General features: G+C 35.5%; 3 protein-coding genes and 1 pseudogene across 5 annotated transcripts; 3 read left to right on the forward strand and 1 right to left on the reverse strand.

Moving 5' to 3' along the window:
* Positions 1–1,903: 1,903 nt before the first annotated feature.
* Positions 1,904–2,961, forward strand: LOC140177553 (uncharacterized). The gene is made up of 2 exons (XM_072210674.1): positions 1,904–2,095; positions 2,440–2,961. Exons 1-2 carry the CDS (start codon positions 1,904–1,906, stop codon positions 2,959–2,961), a joined length of 714 nt encoding a protein of 237 aa, XP_072066775.1.
* A 320-nt stretch (positions 2,962–3,281) lies between these two features.
* LOC140177924 (uncharacterized) lies at positions 3,282–6,615 on the reverse strand. Of its 3 annotated transcripts, XM_072211607.1 has the most exons (4): positions 6,377–6,615; positions 5,289–5,865; positions 3,904–4,316; positions 3,282–3,742 (listed from the first exon to the last, which is right to left on the reverse strand). In XM_072211607.1, exons 2-3 carry the CDS (start codon positions 5,299–5,301, stop codon positions 3,904–3,906), a joined length of 426 nt encoding a protein of 141 aa, XP_072067708.1. In that variant the 5' UTR covers positions 5,302–5,865; positions 6,377–6,615; the 3' UTR covers positions 3,282–3,742. The 3 variants fall into 3 exon arrangements, with proteins under 3 accessions (XP_072067708.1, XP_072067707.1, XP_072067706.1); XM_072211606.1 differs by having other exon boundaries at positions 3,282–4,316; positions 6,377–6,601; XM_072211605.1 differs by having other exon boundaries at positions 3,282–4,316; positions 6,232–6,601.
* Positions 6,616–12,510: 5,895 nt separating this feature from the next.
* On the forward strand, positions 12,511–15,822 carry LOC112733485 (uncharacterized). The gene is made up of 5 exons (XM_025782448.1): positions 12,511–12,618; positions 12,837–13,418; positions 13,482–13,841; positions 14,403–15,208; positions 15,675–15,822. The coding sequence occupies exons 1-5, from the start codon at positions 12,511–12,513 to the stop codon at positions 15,820–15,822; spliced, it is 2,004 nt and encodes a 667-aa protein (XP_025638233.1).
* A 722-nt stretch (positions 15,823–16,544) lies between these two features.
* On the forward strand, positions 16,545–18,101 carry LOC112738028 (probable caffeoyl-CoA O-methyltransferase At4g26220; annotated as a pseudogene).
* Positions 18,102–19,376: the final 1,275 nt, after the last annotated feature.

Consider the following 19,376-nt stretch of genomic DNA (forward strand, 5'->3'; position numbering starts at 1 on the left):
ACAAAAGGGCAGCCTCTCTAGAAGAAACCCAAAAGCTCCTCAACGCTGGATTCATAAAAGAGCTCAGATACACTAGCTGGTTAGCCAATGTGGTAATAGTAAAAAAGAATAACGATAAGTGGAGGATGTGTGTGGACTATACAGACCTTAATAAGGCCTGTCCAAAGGACGCATACCCCTTACCATGCATCAATAAACTAGTTGACAGCTCTTCCGGATTTCAATGTTTAAGCTTTATATATGCTTATTCTGGTTACAACCAAATACGAATGCATTCGGCTGAACAGGATAAGACTGCTTTTATTACTAACAATGGAAATTTTTCCTATAAGGTTATGCCATTCGGACTCAAAAATGTAGGTGCAACATATTAAAGACTCATGAATAAAATCTTTTCAAACCAAATTGGCCAAAATATAGAAGTCTATGTTGACGACATGGTGGCAAAAACACTACATGCGACAAACCACATTAAAGACTTAAAGGAGATATTTCGACAACTTTGAACGTACAACATGAAACTCAATCCCGAAAAATGCGCTTTCGGAGTACAAGGAAAGAAATTCCTTGGCTTTATGCTCACCTGCCGAGGTATTGAAGCTAACCCTGAAAAATGCCAAGCAATACTGAACATGAGAAGCCCAAGGACGGTCAAAGAGGTTCAATAATTTACTGGTCGGCTAGCAACATTGTCTCGATTTTTGCCTTGTATAGCTCACTGATCGCATCACTTCTTCAAGGGGCTAAGGAAACACGAAAAATTTGAATGATCTGAGGAATGCGAAAAAGCCTTCATCGAGCTCAAAACCATACTATCAGAACCACCTATACTTCACAAACCGGAATTGAGTAAACCGCTATACCTCTATTTATCTGTTACTAATCATGCTATCAGTTCTGTCTTGGTAACAGAAACAGGAAAGCAACAATATCCAGTATACTTCGTCAGTAAGTCCCTCCAACAAGCTGAAGTCAGATACCCGAGGATAGAAAAACTTGTCTTAACCTTAATAACAACGGCCAGACGTTTGGGATACTATTTCCAGAGTCATACCATTATAGTAAAAATAGAACAGCCCCTCCGTCAAGTTCTAGCAAAACCTGAGCTTGACGGAAGACTCATCAAATGGTCAATCGAACTATCCGAGTATGACATCCAATACCAATCACAAGGAGCTATAAAGTCTCAAGCGCTGACTAATTTCATTGCAGAGCTGGCGGTAGACAAATCCAGTCTAACCATATCCAATTAGACGTTATACGTCGATGGGGGCTTCGAACAACAAGGGTTCTGGAGTTGAAATTCTGCTTGAAGACGAACAAGGGACAGCTCTAGAGCAATCCCTGCCATTTACCTTCCATGCAAGCAATAACCAGGTAGAACACGAGGCACTAATAGCAGGACTAAAGCTGGCCCACACAATGGGCATAACACAACTAAGCGTCAAATGTGATTCCCTACTTGTGGTGCAATAGGTAACAGGTAACTTTCAGGTAAAAGATCCACTGTTAGAAAAATATAATTCTATTGTCAATAACTCTATTGTTGGTTTCCAAAATTTCGATATTTCCCATATACCTCGAGAACAAAATGATAAAGCTGATATTCTTTCGAAATTGGCAACAACTAGGAGTCAAACTAAAACTCCGACCTTATCTCAACTAACACTTGATGAACCTGGTGTTATGCTAATAGCAATTTCGAGTATTTCACAGGAAGAAGACTAGCAAAAACCTTTTCGTACACTATCTACAAACAAAACAAATACCTAACGACGTTCAAAATAAGAGAAAGTTCAAAAGAAGAGCGAGTTTCTACACACTACTCGGCACCGAACTATACAAGCGAGCTTTCACAAGACCTCTTCTAAAATGCCTAGATACAACAGATGCCAAGTTAACCATGGACGAGGTACACGAAGGCGTTTGTGAAACGCATATAGGAGGACGAAGTTTAGCTTCCAAGATCCTCCGAGCAGGCTACTACTGGCCAACTTTGCAACAAGATTGCATGCATAAAGTTCAACATTGTGACTATTGCCAACGTCACGCACCAGTCATCCATAATCCAGTCGAGCAGTTGCATTCATCAGAGGTAAGCTGGCTGTTCAATAAGTGAGGACTGGACATCCTCGGACTTTTCCCACCAGCACCAGGGCAGGTTAAATTTTTAATTGTTGCTATTGACTATTTTACAAAATGAATAGAGACAATACCATTGGCAAAAATAACTTTTGAAAAAATGATATCTTTTGTATGGAGAAACATACTCTGCAGATTTGGTATCCCTCAGTCCATTATAACTGATAATGGTAGACAATTTATAGATAAAAAATCACAACTTTCTTATAAAATTTCAAAATAGTTTAACGGTTCTCATCTGTAGAATACCCACAGACTAACGGTCTAGCTGAGGCTGCCAATAAGATTATCCTATAGGGGCTCAAGAAGAAGCTTGAAGATTCCAAAGGAGAATGGGCCGAGCTCATCCCAGAAGTACTATGGAGCTATAACACAACAGAGCAATCCTCAACGAAAGAAATCCCTTTTAGGCTGATGTACGGATGTGATGCCATGCTACCTGTCGAAATCTCCTTACAATCTCCCAGAACTGCAAGCGTCAATGAAGACGACAACATTGAAAACAGAAGAACCGAGCTTGACCTCGTCAAAGAAAATCAAAACAAGTCAACACTTCAACAGCTTGCAGCAAAACGAGCTATAGCTTGGAAGTACAACAAGAAACTCAAGCCGAGAACATTCTTAGAGGGCGACCTCATCCTCAGAAAAATAGAAGACGTACAAAAGCCACCAGGACATGGCAAGCTAAGCACCAATTGGGAAGGCCCATTCCGGATTTGCAAAGTCATCGGCAAAGGAGCATACAAAATACAAACACTTGATGGCACAATACTACCAAATAATTGGAACATTTCTTCTTTAAAACTGTATTACAGTTAGTCTATAAGTCGGACACGGTGATGCACTCTTTTTCCTACTACCAGATTTTATCCCTAAGTTAGATTTTACTGGAGAGGTTTTCATGAGGCACACCACCCCGCACCCTTACAATTACTAAATTCATAATACACTAACTATCAGTTACTTTGTATATCTGTTTTCTATCCTACTCGGCCAAGTACTTTAAACAAAATACTACTAAACTCATGCGATGAGTATTCAAAAGGTTTTCAAGTCAGAAAACCACACAACTTACTAAACATGCATCAACATTCAACCAAATTATACCAGTACCAAACATTTTTCGGGTAAGTAAGCTAGCAAACAACATCAAAACAGTTTTTGGCTATACGCTAGAAGTTTCACAATCATACAAAAGATAAACAATATACAACTACTAATTTATCACATAAGTTCACGGGGCATCTGGGTTCTCACCCTCCCCCTCAATACCATCTTCATCATCCTCAACTAACTCCTCGCCAACAACAACCTTACACGGATCCATTGCAGACAAATCAGCAGCAGGCGCCAGAAGTTTCGCTTGCTCAACAGTCCTCTCAAATCCAGCAGCGAACATCTCAAGGCTGTGGTCTTCTTTGTCAGTCTTGAGCTTTTTCTTCTTAGCAACCAGCACAGCCAGCCTAGCCTCCAAAGCAATTTTTTCTTCATCAAATGTCTTTCTGACATTCTCGGCAGCAGTTAGCTTCTCTTGCAAAGAGTCCACCAAATCCAAAGCAGTGCGAAGTTTGTTACCTTTAACCAAATTATCCTGCATCAGCTGGTCCACAACAACTTTGTCAAACAAGTCCCTGGCATGTTTTAACTCCTGAGTTCGGCCGATAGACATCAGCCGAGCTCCTTTCACTTGAAACAACAAACAATCAAATCAAACCAGCACAAACTAACATTGCAAAGGAAAGACGAACAAAGATATCATACCTAAAGATATTGACAAACGCCAATGTCACCAACGTCCTGAACCAGTCTGATATCGGCGAGGCTTTGACAATATTCATCGGCAACCATCAACAGAGGAAAATGCTCACTCCATAGTGAGGTGAGATCCTTATCTCCCTTATAACCATGCAGTTCCTTTTGATTTTCGGTAAACCTCTTTACCTGATCCAAGTCGACCTCCTTCCCGCCAAATTTGTCACCAGCCAAATACACCACCTTTTCTTTCTTGCCATCTCCCCTCTTTTGCTTATAATTTACTTTCTTAGTAGGAGAAGGCTGATTAACCTCGGCTCCTTTCTCAACCTTCGCATGAATACTAGACCCTTCTTTATCCACATTCTTCGCTCGGAAGAATGCCTTCAAACTGCTCGATGTCACTTTCGGAGCCTTCTCAACTGCAAAAATACCAATACAAGAGAAACATAAAAAAACCATAAAACAAACTAGACAAGTCTAAACAAAATTTTTACTTATGTACTCTGAAACAACATCTTTATCAGACTCCCACTCAAGAAGTTCCATAACAGACAACAAACCAGAAGAGGAAACATTGTTAACTAAATATTCCACCATCATCTCATTTCTATATTCCATCTCATCCATCCCCAATATCTGCCTAGGTCTAGGACACCAGAATAAAAGAAACTTCTCCAGCAAACAGTCATCAACATACCAAGGAAACTCATCCTCGGCAACACTAACCTTCAGAAACATTGGCTTAAACCCTTTATAAGATGACTTATACAAACTAAAGATGGCTCGACCAGGAGCACTCGCCAAGTTCAACCATCCACCCCTTTTCACACCTTTACACTGGAAGAGAGCAAAAAACACCTCCAGCGATAGTTCGGATTCAAGGTACTCCATTAACACCTCAAACGCCCTAACAAAAGCCCATGAATTTGGGTGCAATTGAGAAGGCGCACACTTAAGCTGCATCAACACTCCACGTTCAAACTCAGTAAACAGAAATCTAACACCAAGGTCTACAAAAATGCAACTGTACATGAAGAAAAACTCAAACCCTTCACCACGGTGGTATAAGCGGTCATCAGCATTATAAGGCAAAAATTTAATATTAATACCCCCACCCTCCCTAACCCACGAAGACGCTAAGCCTAACTGAGGCACGCTTTGCTCATCATCATATACAGAAGACCATCCCCTCACCGATTCCACTACCCATGCAAAAGGATCATTAGGATCCCAGACCCACACATCTTCAACAATTTTATCTTTTTCATCAGCAATTTCCTTTTTACCATGACCCCTAACATTCCTCCCTATCACAACCTTCTTCCCTTTCACCATTCGAAAAGACACAATAAACGAATAAAATGAAAAGAAACTAAACGAGAGTAACTAACCTTTCTTGCTCATCTTCACCAAATACACAGAAAATGTAAGACCCAAAACGAATAATCAAGAGTTCAGCAAAAACCACCCATCGAAGGTAAACAATTTTATGATGAAAAATGGACAGTGAAATTTTGATTTGATCCAAAATTTGCTCCCATTGAAGTGTATAGATAGAATTTGTGCACACCCAGTGTCCATGCCATCAGATTCTCCATATAATCTTTCGTAGAGACATAATGAAGACAAGAGATTTACTGTTAAGTCCGCTTATAAGGCCCTGAGTTCCCTCCAGCAAGTAGCAACAATGTATCGATGAAGATTTGGAAATGGAGAGACACACAACGAATTAAAACTTTCATGTGGCAAGCCAACCACGACAAACTCTTAACTAACATACGCAGACACAAGTGGTTTGGAGTTTCTCTTTTCTGAAATAATTTCCAGAGTATGGTGGAAAGCATAGTCCATGTGCTAAGAGATTACAAGGAAGAGATGAATATTCGAAGGAAGCTTATCCACCCGCAAAAAATCAATGTCGTCACCTCTTCTAATTTGAAGGATTGGATTGAATCACCCGCATAATCTCTGTATTTATCCAAAAAGAGGTGGATTAGCACTTTTTTGTTACTTGTTGGAAATTGTGGACTTGAAAAAATATAGAGATTTTTCAAGAACCATTTAAACGTTCCAATATAGTGGTTTCTATTATTCATGATTATGTTGACACTATTCATGAGATTTTTGATAAAAAGAAGATTGGACCAGCCTACCCAATTAGGATAGAAACCAATATTAAATGGAAGACTCCTATGGAGAATTGGATCAAAGTAAATACAGATGGAGTAAAGAAAATTAGAGTGAACAAAGTGGGATGTGATGGTTTACTACGAAATAAAGATGCAAATAAGTTGTGTTTTTCAAAATAGTTGGGAAAATGGTCATCTTTCTTACTGGAGCTCTGAAAAGTCAGTCTTGGACTGGAGATAGCCTGGTCTATGGGGTTCAAGAATGTGTGATTAAAGTGCAATTTAAAGCAGCAATAGAAAGTATATCAAAGACCAAACAAAAAAGAGGAGTGGAATCGATCTTGTATTACAGAATCCAATATTTTATCTCGAGAGATTGGCAAATACACTTCTCGCATGCCTACCAACTCTTGTGTTAATTGGCTAGCAAACTATAGTGTAGAATAGAGCTAAGATTTAATCATATGGAATTCATCTCCAGCTGATCTGAATCTATCGTTACTTGATGATGCTATGGGGTCTCTAAACCTAGACTCTTATTGTGTGGTTAGGTTTTGTTTTGGACTTTTAGCCCCTTTGTAAACAAAAAAAAAGTTCATAATTTGACTCCTCAAAAGAACGGATCTATTTATTAATTTGTGGGGATAACTAACATTTTAAAAAAATATATGAAAATATCCATACAAATATATATGTACCTCCATTAAAAAATTGTCAACCTTTAACAGAATTAAATTTTTTCTTGTCAACCATTTAAACTTCACACATGTCACTTTTACATTGGCTACTTCAAGTCTACCTTAGCCATCAAACCAGGTCATTTACCACAGGTCACACGCCACCTATTTAAAATGGGAAGTTCTATGATATGGATAGAGTTAGACATTCAGAGGTATGGATCCGACGTGGACGGAATGCAGTTTTGACGCGTGCACGGGATCCTTGTGTCATTGAAGCAGGTGAGCTGATAGAAAGGCTGACAGCAGCAGGTGGGGAGCAGGTCTCGTATTTCGTTCTATGGAGTGTTAACAATTTAACAAAATTGATTAAATGTGTGGTGTGATTAAGCTTTATTGGATGATGGGCTGAATAAAACGTTGGAAAGTTTTTTTGATCCGTTGGTTGGATTTTGGAAGCCCATGATAATTAATCACTGATGAAAAATTTGAAAAATTTTGAAGAGTAATGTTATAAATCGTAGAAATATGCTTTTGAGGAGTGTCCAAAAAATGATAATGATAGTGATAAAGGGATAAAAATTAGATCATGATATTAGATGAGTAAAAACATGATGATTACTCTCGTATATACTTATATGTATTTATTAAAAATTAATATTAATAAATATTATATAATTATAAAAAAATAATAATATTGTAATTAATAAAAATATTTTATATTTGTTATTTATATATATTTAATAATATTTATATAAATAATTATGAATAATAACAAATATAATTAATTTTAATATAAGTGAAAATAATTATAAAAAAATATTGTGCAATTTTATGATATAAAAAAATATGAATAAATTAAATTTTTAGAATTTGTTTTACTTTATTACCAAATAAAATACAAGAACAGTAGAACACTAATTATTTTTTGTATTAGTTTTTTGTATCCTATTCTTCAGTGTCTTATTTTTTTCCATTCTCAAAATCGGAGACAGCTTTAGTATTTGTATAGCAAAAATTTTTGTTTAATTTTGTAAAAGTTTAGTGGATCTTCTTTATTAATCCCTTCCAAAGATTAGCGCAGTTCAAATCAACTTTTGTTCGTCCAGCTAAAATTTTTAGGTTTTTCAAGTACAATTTATACTTTTTTCATTACTTTCAACTAAAAAATTCTGCAGAATCTAAAAAATAGATAAAGAGGAGTAGGGTAACAACTTTTATATGTAACTAAAAGTTCTATATTTTTCAGATAAAATTTATATAATTTTATCTTTTTTATTCACGTAAAAAATTGCATAACGTAAGCAACACAAAAGATACGACAAACTGTGTTTTATTTAAGGTTTAAGATTTCAAATGATATTTATTTTTTCAAAATATGGCCTAAGTTATTTCTAAGACCAAACGTAATTAAATGTGAACGTCGACAAAAGAAAAATGAAATTGCACATTTTTAATATAGGTCAACAAATTTCTGTTAATTAAATAAAACAATTTTTGAAATAAATAACCAAAGTTAATTATTTGTATTTATATTTTTTTAAATATTTATATTTTTTTATTAATATACATATTTTTATAAAATTTAAAATCCTTTTAAAAATAATATACCAATAAATCATTTATTTATATATTTATTACAATAATTTGAATTAGAGTACATTGCAAAATAGCTTTTAAATTCATTTGATATAAATTCTATTATTTGTAAACAATAAAAATCAAACGGATATTATTCAAATCATAACAAATTAAATAAATTTTATTTTTTGAATCTATTTAAATCATACTGCAAATATAGTTATATCTCATTATTACTAACAACAACATACTTTGAAAGTTTTTAAATATTTTTTCTTTGCAAACAACATTAATAAAGAATCTTTTACGGCAATGCTATTGCATGACCAAATTATTTTAATAATTAATTTAGTCTAATAAAAAATAATAAAAACACACATAAGAAGAAAAAAATATTTAATTAAATTTAATTAAAAAATAATTTTTTAAATTAATGTTTTTTATTATTTATTACTTAACTCATTAGCAGTGAAAATGATATGAATAATAAAAAAATATTTATATTTTTTTAAAAAATATATTAATATACTTAAAAAATATCTAAAAATAGCAACATTTCCAATCCAATAGAAATGAAAAATGCAAAAAAAGAGGTCACAAATTATAAGTATTATTTGTAAAAAAATATATATTTACGATTTCATCTAAAGATCATTTTAAATTTTTCCAACTATAAAGAGAGACTCCTACTTGAAGTGTTCAAAAGAGACTCCTAACATTAAAGATTCTTAAAAGTGGACCAGTGATTGATTGTTTTTTCATATTGTAACATTTTTTGTCAGCAATTAATTGTCATGGGCTTCCAAAATCCAACCAACGGATCAAAAAACTTTTTAATATTTTATTCAGCCCATCATCCAATAAAGCTTAATCACACCACATATTTAATCAATTTTATTAAATTGTTAACATTTCATGGAACGAAACACGAGATCTGCTCCCCACCTACTACTATCAGCCTTTCTATCAACTCACCTGCTTTAACGACATAGGGCTCCCGTGCACGCGTCGTAACTGCGTCCCGTCCACGTCGGATCCATACCTCTGAATGTCTAACTCTATTCATACCATAGAACTTCCCATTTAAAATACCCTTATATTAAGAGTTAGGGATCACTTTGTTACTATTTAATATTAATTAAAGATACCACATATGCATACCATATCCCTCCCCACAATATAATTAATTTTAAAAATACTATTTGAATATCAAAATTAACTACTAAATTAATTCATATGTATTAATATATAAATATATGTAAAATTTAATTTTTTCTTAATATATATTTTATTTTTTAATTTATATCTATTATATATTACTAATTTTACAACCAAAATATACCACATATCACTCTCTCATTGTAATTGAAATTAAAGTTTTTTTTTTTTCAAAATTAAAGAGTTTTTTCCTCATTTCTCTTCCTTTCTCTATCTCTCTTATTCTTTTACTTATTCTATCTTTCTTATATACCATTATCAATAATTAATTATAAATTTGACAATCAAAATATGCAACAAAATATTTTTAAATTACAATTAAAATTAATTTAAAATTAAAATTAAAATTAAAATATAGCTATATTATATTACTATTGAACAAGTAAAATGTATTATTATATGACACTCTTTCATCAAAATTGAGATAAAATATTTTTCTTCAAAGTTAATAAACTCTCTTCCTCCATCCTCTTATCTTTCTCTCTCCCCTTCTTTATTTCTCTCTATCCTTCACACTCTATATATAACTTATAATTTATATTTTATATTACTAATTTGATAAATCAAAATGTGTCACGAGATATTCTTTCATTATAATTAAAATAAATTTTTTTCATCCAAAATTAACAAACTTTCTCTCTCCTTCTTCGTCTTCTTTATATTTTTTTTTAATTTCTCTCTCGTTCTCTATTACTCTTTACCTTTCTGTTCTAAAAAAATAAAATTAATAAAATAATATAATTCAAATAAATTCATAAAATTATAAAAAATCTATTAAATTTATAATTAAATATAATTAAAAATGATCCTGTAATAATATTCACATGAAAATATATTATTATTATTATTATTATTTGCATACCTTTTTAGTTTTTTTATTTAGTTTTAAATTTTTACCGCTTATCTTTTTATTTTATATATTCACTTTTTTTTCTTCAAATATTTATTACATATAATTTGGAGAGAATACTAATATTGTGATTAATAATTAGCATCAAGATTCAATTCTTTCAAATAAATGATTTTGAACTAATTTTATAACTATTAATATAAATTTTTTATACTAATATCTAATTATATTTTTATATATATAGAGGAAAAAACTACTATTTTCAAATAACAAGTATATAAAAATTAATTATTTTTATTTGTGCAATAGACTTAACACCTAATTAAATATAAAAATATACACATTAAATTCTTTTAAATTGTAGATAATGAATGTTAAAATTAATTAAACTCTTTAATATAAAAATAATAATAATAAGTTTATTATTTGATTTTTTTTATCTACGGAGACCCTAGTCTTTTTAATCGACAGAGACTTTTGTTTTATACGAATCTTTTGTAAAAATAATTTGATTCTATAAATCTTTTGTGTCATAATATATAATATAAAAATAAAGCGCTCTTTCTTTTTATATTTAACATCTTCCTAGAAGTACTCTGTTAGGGTTTTCTAGTGCTCTGTTAGGGTTTTTAACAAAGTCTTTGCTGCCCTCAAGGCTACACTGTCAATGTCAATTAAATTTCAACACAAATCTCTGACTACTAGTTTGACAAAGATAATCTACGTAATCTGCATGGCTGAGGCAAGGAGGGATGAAGATCGGACCGAGGAAGACAACCGAAAAGGAGGTAGAAATGTGATTCTGCTGGAAGAGGCAGACATATCAGAATGTATTAACGCTTTCTCCAATAGTCTCTATGGCAGACTCTTTGCTTCCAAAACCTTCTCAGTTGGAACCATGGGGAATGCTTTAAAGGCTATATGGGGAAATCCGGAGGAATTTAGCGTGAGTGACAAAGGGGACAATCACTTTCAATTCTTTTTTAATAAAGAGATGGATGTCTTGCGTGTTTAACGTGGTTCTCCATGGCTATTCAAGGATTACGTGCTCTATGTCAAGAGATGGAAGGAAGATCAGAACGGTGATAAAGAGATTGTTTCCAATTTTCCACTTTGGGTTCAATTTTGGAGTTTGCCAGAATCGTTTAAAACCCTCGAAGTTGGACGTAAATTGGGAGAGAGGCTGGGCACAGTGTTGGAGGTAGGTAAATTTCAGATGAGAGGCAGAGAAACTAGGATTGTAAAGGCCAAGATCAATATTGAAGCTACCAAGAAAGTGAGGAATCAGTTAATTATTGCAGGACCTAATAAAAAGGAGGTAGAGGTGGCATTGCGCTATGAGAGACTTGGAAAGTTCTATACCTATTGCGCAAAATTGGGGCACGAGGTGAAAAACTGCCATGATCTGCTGAAGGACACAGAGAGTGATAGGGTAAAAGAGGATGACATTGGCGAATGGGTTAAAGCCAGCCAAGTGGGAATACGAATTAACTCTAAAAGAGAAATAACATTCAACAACTTAGCCCAGAATCAGAATAAGGCTACTCAACGTAAGAAAAAGCCGGTCTTAAACTGCTTATTGGAGGAATTTGCAGGGATGTCAATGCACGAGGAGGAACAAAGTTTGAAACCACAAAACACTGGCAACAAGGCAGCACCTGAGTCACCTCAATCAGCCAACTCTAGAACAGAATGCATGGAGGTTATCATAGCTGGTCAGTCCAATGCCAAGGAGGATGAAGGACAACCTATGTAATTCACTATTGGGCAATGTCTCACAACAGAGGAAGGCAAGAAGTGAAAAAAATTAGCAAGACAAGGTACTGGAGGGTTAGAGACTAAAGCTGGATCCAAAAAAAGGTTGATGAGTGGTATAGTTGAAGGATCTACAAAGAAAGCAAGAACAGAGGATGAAAATGCAATTGAACAGGGGGTGGAGGGTGCCAGCCTACAAATGGCATCCAAGGCGCCATGAGAACCATAGTTTGGAATTATCGTGGTTTGGGGAGACCCCTGACAATTCACACCCTAAAAGGGATATGTAAATCCTACTCCCCCGAGATTGTGTTCATAAGTGAAACAAAGAACCAATCTCGAGGTGGAAGCAAAACTCCGGGCATGCAGCTATGAAAACTGGCATATTGTTAACCCGTCAGGAATGGCAGGAGGACTTGCGCTAGCTTGGAAGGACAGCATCCATGTTCAAATTATAAACAGCGGAGAATTCTTTGTAGCAGCTGAAGTTAAGGAGTTCGGAAACAATGGGGTATGGACGTTCATTAGTGTCCATTTGAGCTGTTCGGAACAAATTCGAGCCTTACAGTTTGAGGAGCTTACAACAATGAGTCAACAACTGGAAGAAAAAAATGATAATAGTGGGAGATTTTAATGCTATAATAAGTCAAGCGAAAAAGGAGGGTGGAGGCCAAAAATCAGCAACTACCATTGCAACATTCATTAATTTTATTGATAGCAACGAATTAGTGGATATTGGAATGGTGGGGGGCTTTCACGTGGACAAACCGAAGACAAGGAGAGGATTTGGTGAAGGAGAGGCTTGACCGCTATTTAGTAGGGATGGGATGGAAGCTGAAGTTTCCGAATGCAGTGGTGCACAGGCTCACAGAATCAGGCTCGGATCATGCTCCTATCTTGATGGAAACTGAACCTCGATCCTGGCATAGTAAAAGGCATTTTAAATACCAGGAACGTTGGTGTGGAGAAGATGATGTTAAAAGAATTGTCAGCAAAGTGTGGAAAATGGAAGTAGTAGGCTCGGATATGTTCTTCTTGGCCCAAAAGTTGAAAGAATGTAGACATAGATTAGTTCAATGGCAGATAACTCACAAAGCAAACTCTCGGAAAGAAATTGAGGACCTTCAAGCTAGCCTAGAGGAGCTGCGGGTGGCTGGAATCAATGGGGGAGAGGAGATTACCAGATTGGAAGAGAAGTTGGAGCTAGCATATATGAAAGAAGAGAGCTATTGGAGAGAAAAATCTAGAGTCAAACGGCTAAAAGAAGGAGATCAGAACACCAGATTCTTTTACCAGAAATTTCAATCAAGGGTGTGAAGGAACAGAATTTGGAGATTAGATGGGAGGAACAATGAGATTGCATCAAAACCGAAGGATATTGCAAAGGTAGCTGAAGACTACTTCTGCGATATTCTTACTTCTTCTTGTTCGGTTGATCCGAATCCATATTTGGAGGATTTGGAGCCTAAGGTTACAGATTCCATGAATCGTAGGCTCCAAAGGCCGGTAACTATGGACGAGGTTAAAAGAGCTACATTCAGTGTTCATGCTCAGAGTGCTCCTAGTGATGACGAGTTTACAGCTAAGTTTTTTCACTTTTTCTGGGATATAGTTGGAGGTGACGTTTTTAAGGCAGTGCAAAGTTTCTTTCACAGTGGCAGAATTCTAAAAAGCTTCAACTATACTCAAATTTGTTTGATTCCAAAGGTGCCAGATGCCAGTGACATGACTCAGGTACGACTGATTAGTTTGTCCTCAGTTATGTATAAAATTATTTCTAAAGTTATGGTGCATCGACTACAAGGTATTATGAATAAAATCATAAGCCCAAATCAGAGTGTTTTTCTCAAAGGTAGACTCATTTCAGATAATATTATAATTGCCTACGAATGTATGCACTATTTGAAAAATAAGAGAAGTGGAGCAGATCATGAAATGGCTATTAAACTAGATATGAGCAAGGCTTATGATAGGGTTGAATGGCACTTCTTATGGTACATCATGGAAAAGCTGGGCTTTGATGCTAAATGGATAAACTGGACTAAGGAATTGGTAACGACTGTTTCTTACTCTATTGTTGTGGAAGGGCAACCTTTTGGCTAATTTAGGCCAAATAGGGGCATCCGACAGGGTGACCCCCTATCTCCATATCTATTTCTTTTTTGTGCAGAAGGGCTTTCCTTCTTGCTACACAAGGCAGAGCAAAATAGATTAATTCAAGGAGTTTAAGTTAATCGGAGATGCCAAACAGTTAATCACCTTTTGTTTGCTGATGACTCAATCCTTTTTTGCAAGGGCTCACCTAGTACAAGGCAAAGTATTTTGGAATTGCTAGAGATATACCAGGGCTTCAGTGGGCAAAAATTCAATTTGAACAAGTCGACCATCTTTTTCAGTCACAACACACCTCGGAACATAAGACTAGCAATTGCGCAGACACTAAATATTGAACATATCAGAGCCCAAGACAAATACTTGGGGCTGCCCTCCATAGTTCAGAAATCAAAGAAAGCAACCTTTGGAGCTATCAAGGATAAAGTTCAGAAGAGGATTATGGGTTGGAAAAGAAGTTTATTGTCCTCAGGTGGCAGGCACACGCTATTGAGAGCGGTGGGGGAAGCGATTCCTATTTACACACTCTCTTGTTTCAAGCTCCTGGACACGCTGTTAACTGAGATTCATAGCATGCTCTCGCAATTTTGGTGGGATCAAAAAGGCGCAGAACGAAGAATGGTTTGGATTAAATGGGACACAATGACGAGACCGAAGAAAGATGGAGGGTTGGGGATCAAAGATCTAAGGGCACAAAATTTGGCCTTATTGGGCAAGCAATGTTGGCGTCTAATGAAATACCCTAATTCTACACTGTCAAGAATATTCAAAGCTAAATATTTCAGATATACAGATTTCTTACATGCAGAGATAGGAAGCATACCGTCGTGGGGCTGGAGAAGTGTTCTTGAAGGCCGCAAGGTGATTGAGAAAGGATTGTTATGGAAAATAGGCTCTGGTGCTAATGTCCGCATCTTCCATGATCCCTGGCTCACACCACCATTGCCCTTTAATGTCCCTCAAGCTGCAGTGACAATCCCACCGAATCTGTAAGTGTATTATGTTAGTGCGCTACTAAATCCTGATAGAAGTTGGAACAGAAACCTGATTGAGTCAATTTTTCCAGTTGATATATGCAATAAAATTTTTTCCATCAAACCAATAGAAGAGGAGGATGAAGTTAATTGGTGCTGGACAAAATCTGGTATATACGAAGTTGGGTCAGGATACAAAGTTGCTTATGGGTTCTTTCATTCTCCTACTTCATTGATGCCTCAGAACATACAGAACCACAGAGTATGGAATAGCATTTGGGAATTGAAATTACCTCATAAAATTAAGATTTTTTTATGGAAGAGTCTTCATGAAAAGCTTCCGGTTTTGCATCAAATCCATAGCCGGTTTGCATCCACCCTCGCCACTTGCCCAAGATGCATGCTAAAAGATGAATCAATTTCTCATGCCTTGTTCCAATACCCTCTATCTCTAAGCTTAATAACCCCTGACTTATGGCAGAGAGAAGAGGAGACCTTTATCAATTGGTGGCAACGAGCCTTATCTTGGACAGCGGCTCAAATCGAAGGTAGACAAAAGATCCTCTTCATCGCGGCGCTGTGTTGGAGCACTTGGAAAGCGAGGGATAGGTGTGTCTTTGAGAAGCTAATAAGCCCAGCGCTAGAGATAGTGCAAAAAGCCAGCAGTCTAGTGCGTGAACTCAATAGTCATACCTTATGAATGCTAATAATTTCTCTTTATTCTTACTTTACTCTTTCTTAAGCTATTTGTCTTCCAATCACATTTGGTGATAATTGGGAATACTCAACTAATTTTAAAAAATTTATATTCTACTAGTTTTACACTAACTATTAAATTTGATAGCTGATTTTAATCTATTCTTAGTATGGTTGAATTAATTATTCTATGCTGATGCTGCATTTATGTGATTATGTGCATCTTTTTTATAGAAGAAATGAAGGGTACAATTGGTAGATATGAAATAAATTTCTTACTTAATTTCTCTAACGGTAATTAACCTTTCCAACATGAACACAGAAGTTTAAATTTTTAGCTTCACGTGAACGTACGTTCAAAGGTGAAAGCACTTCTGGGTTAGGAGTTCTAAAAAATTGCCAAACATGACAATGGGACGTTCAAGACGCTTAAATGGGCTTTTCTATTTCTCAACGTAAACCCAAACACACTGTCATATGGTCCAACAAGAAAATGGCGTTTGCAAGATCCCCCATATTGTACACAATTTCTGAGCAGTGAGAACGTGGCAGACTGATAGTTGTTGAATTGAAGATCAGCACAAGAATGGAGGTTATGACCGTGGCAACTCGTAACACTATAATTACACTATGGTTTATTGAGAGAAATATAGAAATAATGGGGGACTTTCCAAACGATAGAATGATCCGTAACCCAGTTATACTTATACTACGGAGCCACAACTTGACCAAGGTAGTAGTGCTTTTGGATGTTCAACACTTTTATTTCCCTCCACTTAGCTTGTATTAATTTATTAATAATGTCATGGCAGTATATACTGGAGACGAGCGTTTTTCCACGAGAAGCAGAGGCTCTCAAAGAAATAAGGAATGCCACTGCAAACCACCCAATGTAACTAACTATTCTTTCTAACTACTACTAATTTAATTTGCATTATCCTAACCTAACTTAACCTAACCATGCGGTTATTAATCAATTCAGGGGGTTCATGAGAGCGGCACCAGAAGCCAGTCAGCTAATGGCGTTACTGTTGAAGGTGTTGAATTAATGCCAAAAAAGACAATTATAATTGGAGTGTTCATTGGATACTCTCTTCTCCACACGGCGCTTACGATTCCTCAAGATGGAAAAATTATAGCGCTGGATCCAGACAGAGAAGCTTATGATAAGGACTCCCATCCATAAAGAAAGCTGCCGTTGAACACCAGATCAACTTTATAGACTCTCCGGCATTACCGATTCTTGATGAACTCTTGCAAGATGAGTGCAACGAGGGCAGTTTTGACTTTGCGTTTGTTGACGTTGATAAAAGCAAATTATTGGAACTACCATGAGCGCCTTCTAAAACTGATTAGGATTGAAGGGATAATAATATACGATAACACGCTGTGGGGTGGAAACGTTGCATGGAAGGAAGAAGATGTTCCAGCAGGAAAAAGAGCATTCAGGGAAGCCGTACTCTGTTTCAACAAAGCAATCTCACAAGATTCTCGCATTGAAATTGCTCTTGCTTCTGTTGGTGATGGCTTCACTATCTGCAGGAGGCGTATTTAAGCAATCATCTGCTGTTTTTGTTTCACAGGCCCAACTACACTTTATTTTACTTGTGGCCTATTTTGTTTTTAATTTGGCCTTTCATTCTCCTGAACGCTATCTTAGCCTATAACTTACATTCGGGCCTCCGTCAAATAAAATAAAAATTGCATCGTCACACGTTATATAAACTATTTCGCCTTCTAATTGAGATCAACAACCCGAAGAACAAAGCGTCTCTGCAGCGTCAGCCATGGAGCGCATCAGAAGAGGTCTGGCGAAGACGATGATTGGGGTTCTTTGGTCACGGACGATGAATTGGGTTGGGATGGGGTCTATGTGGGGATGGATCTTTGTCCAGGTCGGGTACTGTTTGGGTGTTTTGGTCCGATTCATTTGGGCTTCGCTCTAACTGGGTTGGATCCTGACAAAAATATAAACTATTTCGCCTACTGGAGTGTATATATATATATATTTCATTAACTAAAATTGTGGATTTAGTTTTGCATCATGTTATTCATGTATGATATAAGAGATTGAGCCTGTAATCTCTGATTAATGAAATTTATTGATAGAAAACAAAAATTGAAAATGAACCTTTAAATTGATTTAGTTCCCATTAAAGAGAAAAAACAAAAAGAAAAGAAAAAAAAAGAGACTTTGTAACCCTTTCTATTATTTTCGTAATTTCATTGAAGCTAGAAGCCTAGAAGTTATACTCCATTGGAAAAACTGAAATAAATTATATAAAAAAAATTACATGTATATTTAAAAGTAATAATAAGTGTCTATCTATTAATTGGACATTTAATAAATTTAAAGTTGGAGCACAGAATTTTAAGCAGTAATCATAAAACATGCATGTCCAAACGAAACATCTACCTTTTTACATGTGCAAAATTATCATTGTAAATGCGAAGTGTTTGAATTATCTCAACAATTATTTTCTTCTTGTTTTTGTTTTCATAGCCAGATTCTTGGTTCATAATAATTTATATAAGTAAAGGCTTTGTTGGTTTGCGGTGGGACCTGGAGTACTTTTCCAAACTTTGAAGCTTCAATAATGAATATCAGCAGGAAAAACATTTTAAAATCTTATCCATACCCTGCTTTCAAATCTCTACAGTGCAGCCATCTTATCAGAGATTATTTCTTTTAGAAATAAATAAATATATTAGAAAAAAAAAAGGTATTATTATACATTGAGGCTAAGGTAGATTTATAGGAGATGGAAAGGGGGGAATGCATGTGTTGTTGATTAGTTATTATATATAGCATAAATTGGATCCTAGTTGTATGCCTAAGAATGAAGGCGAGGAGAGGAGCAGGGACTGTATGGTCCCTCAAAGGGGCCGGGCCGGGCTACCCAATCAATCACATGGTTCCTGATGAAGTGAATCCTAATAACCCTGCCAACGCACACAAGATCTTAGTTTAAGAGTGAAATTTCTTCAAGACAAAAAAAAGAGTGAAATTCCTTGTTTTATAACAGGTGAATTTGGGTTTGAGATTTGGCTAAGACCAATAGTGAATGAAAATCCTTAATATTATGTGTTTGAGAGTGTAGTACACGTGAATATTGTGATGTTATAATGCGGGATTGTCCAATACAACCTAACCAAAAAACAAATTCCTGCTAACTATATATTGTAAATGTATATGAAAATAAAGATAATGGGAAATTGGTGGCATATGTGTATGTGTGTGGAGGAGAAAACAAGCTATTAAGCATCTCATGTATGTCCACCCTTGTGATGAGGGGTCAGAGGGGAACATGTCCATACTCAACTTGCATTCAGATACTAAAGTTTGTTGTGCAAATGATGCAAAACTAGCTAGCTAGGCAGCCCGTCTTATAACTATTATATATATATATTATTAGTAGCTAGCTATCACACAAATATAGATAGATAGATTGAGTTGCCTATATGTAAAGTTAGTGAAGAGGATGAG

The sequence above is a fragment of the Arachis hypogaea genome, chromosome 13, assembly GCF_003086295.3.
Source record: "Arachis hypogaea cultivar Tifrunner chromosome 13, arahy.Tifrunner.gnm2.J5K5, whole genome shotgun sequence".
Taxonomy (NCBI): Eukaryota; Viridiplantae; Streptophyta; class Magnoliopsida; order Fabales; family Fabaceae; genus Arachis; species Arachis hypogaea.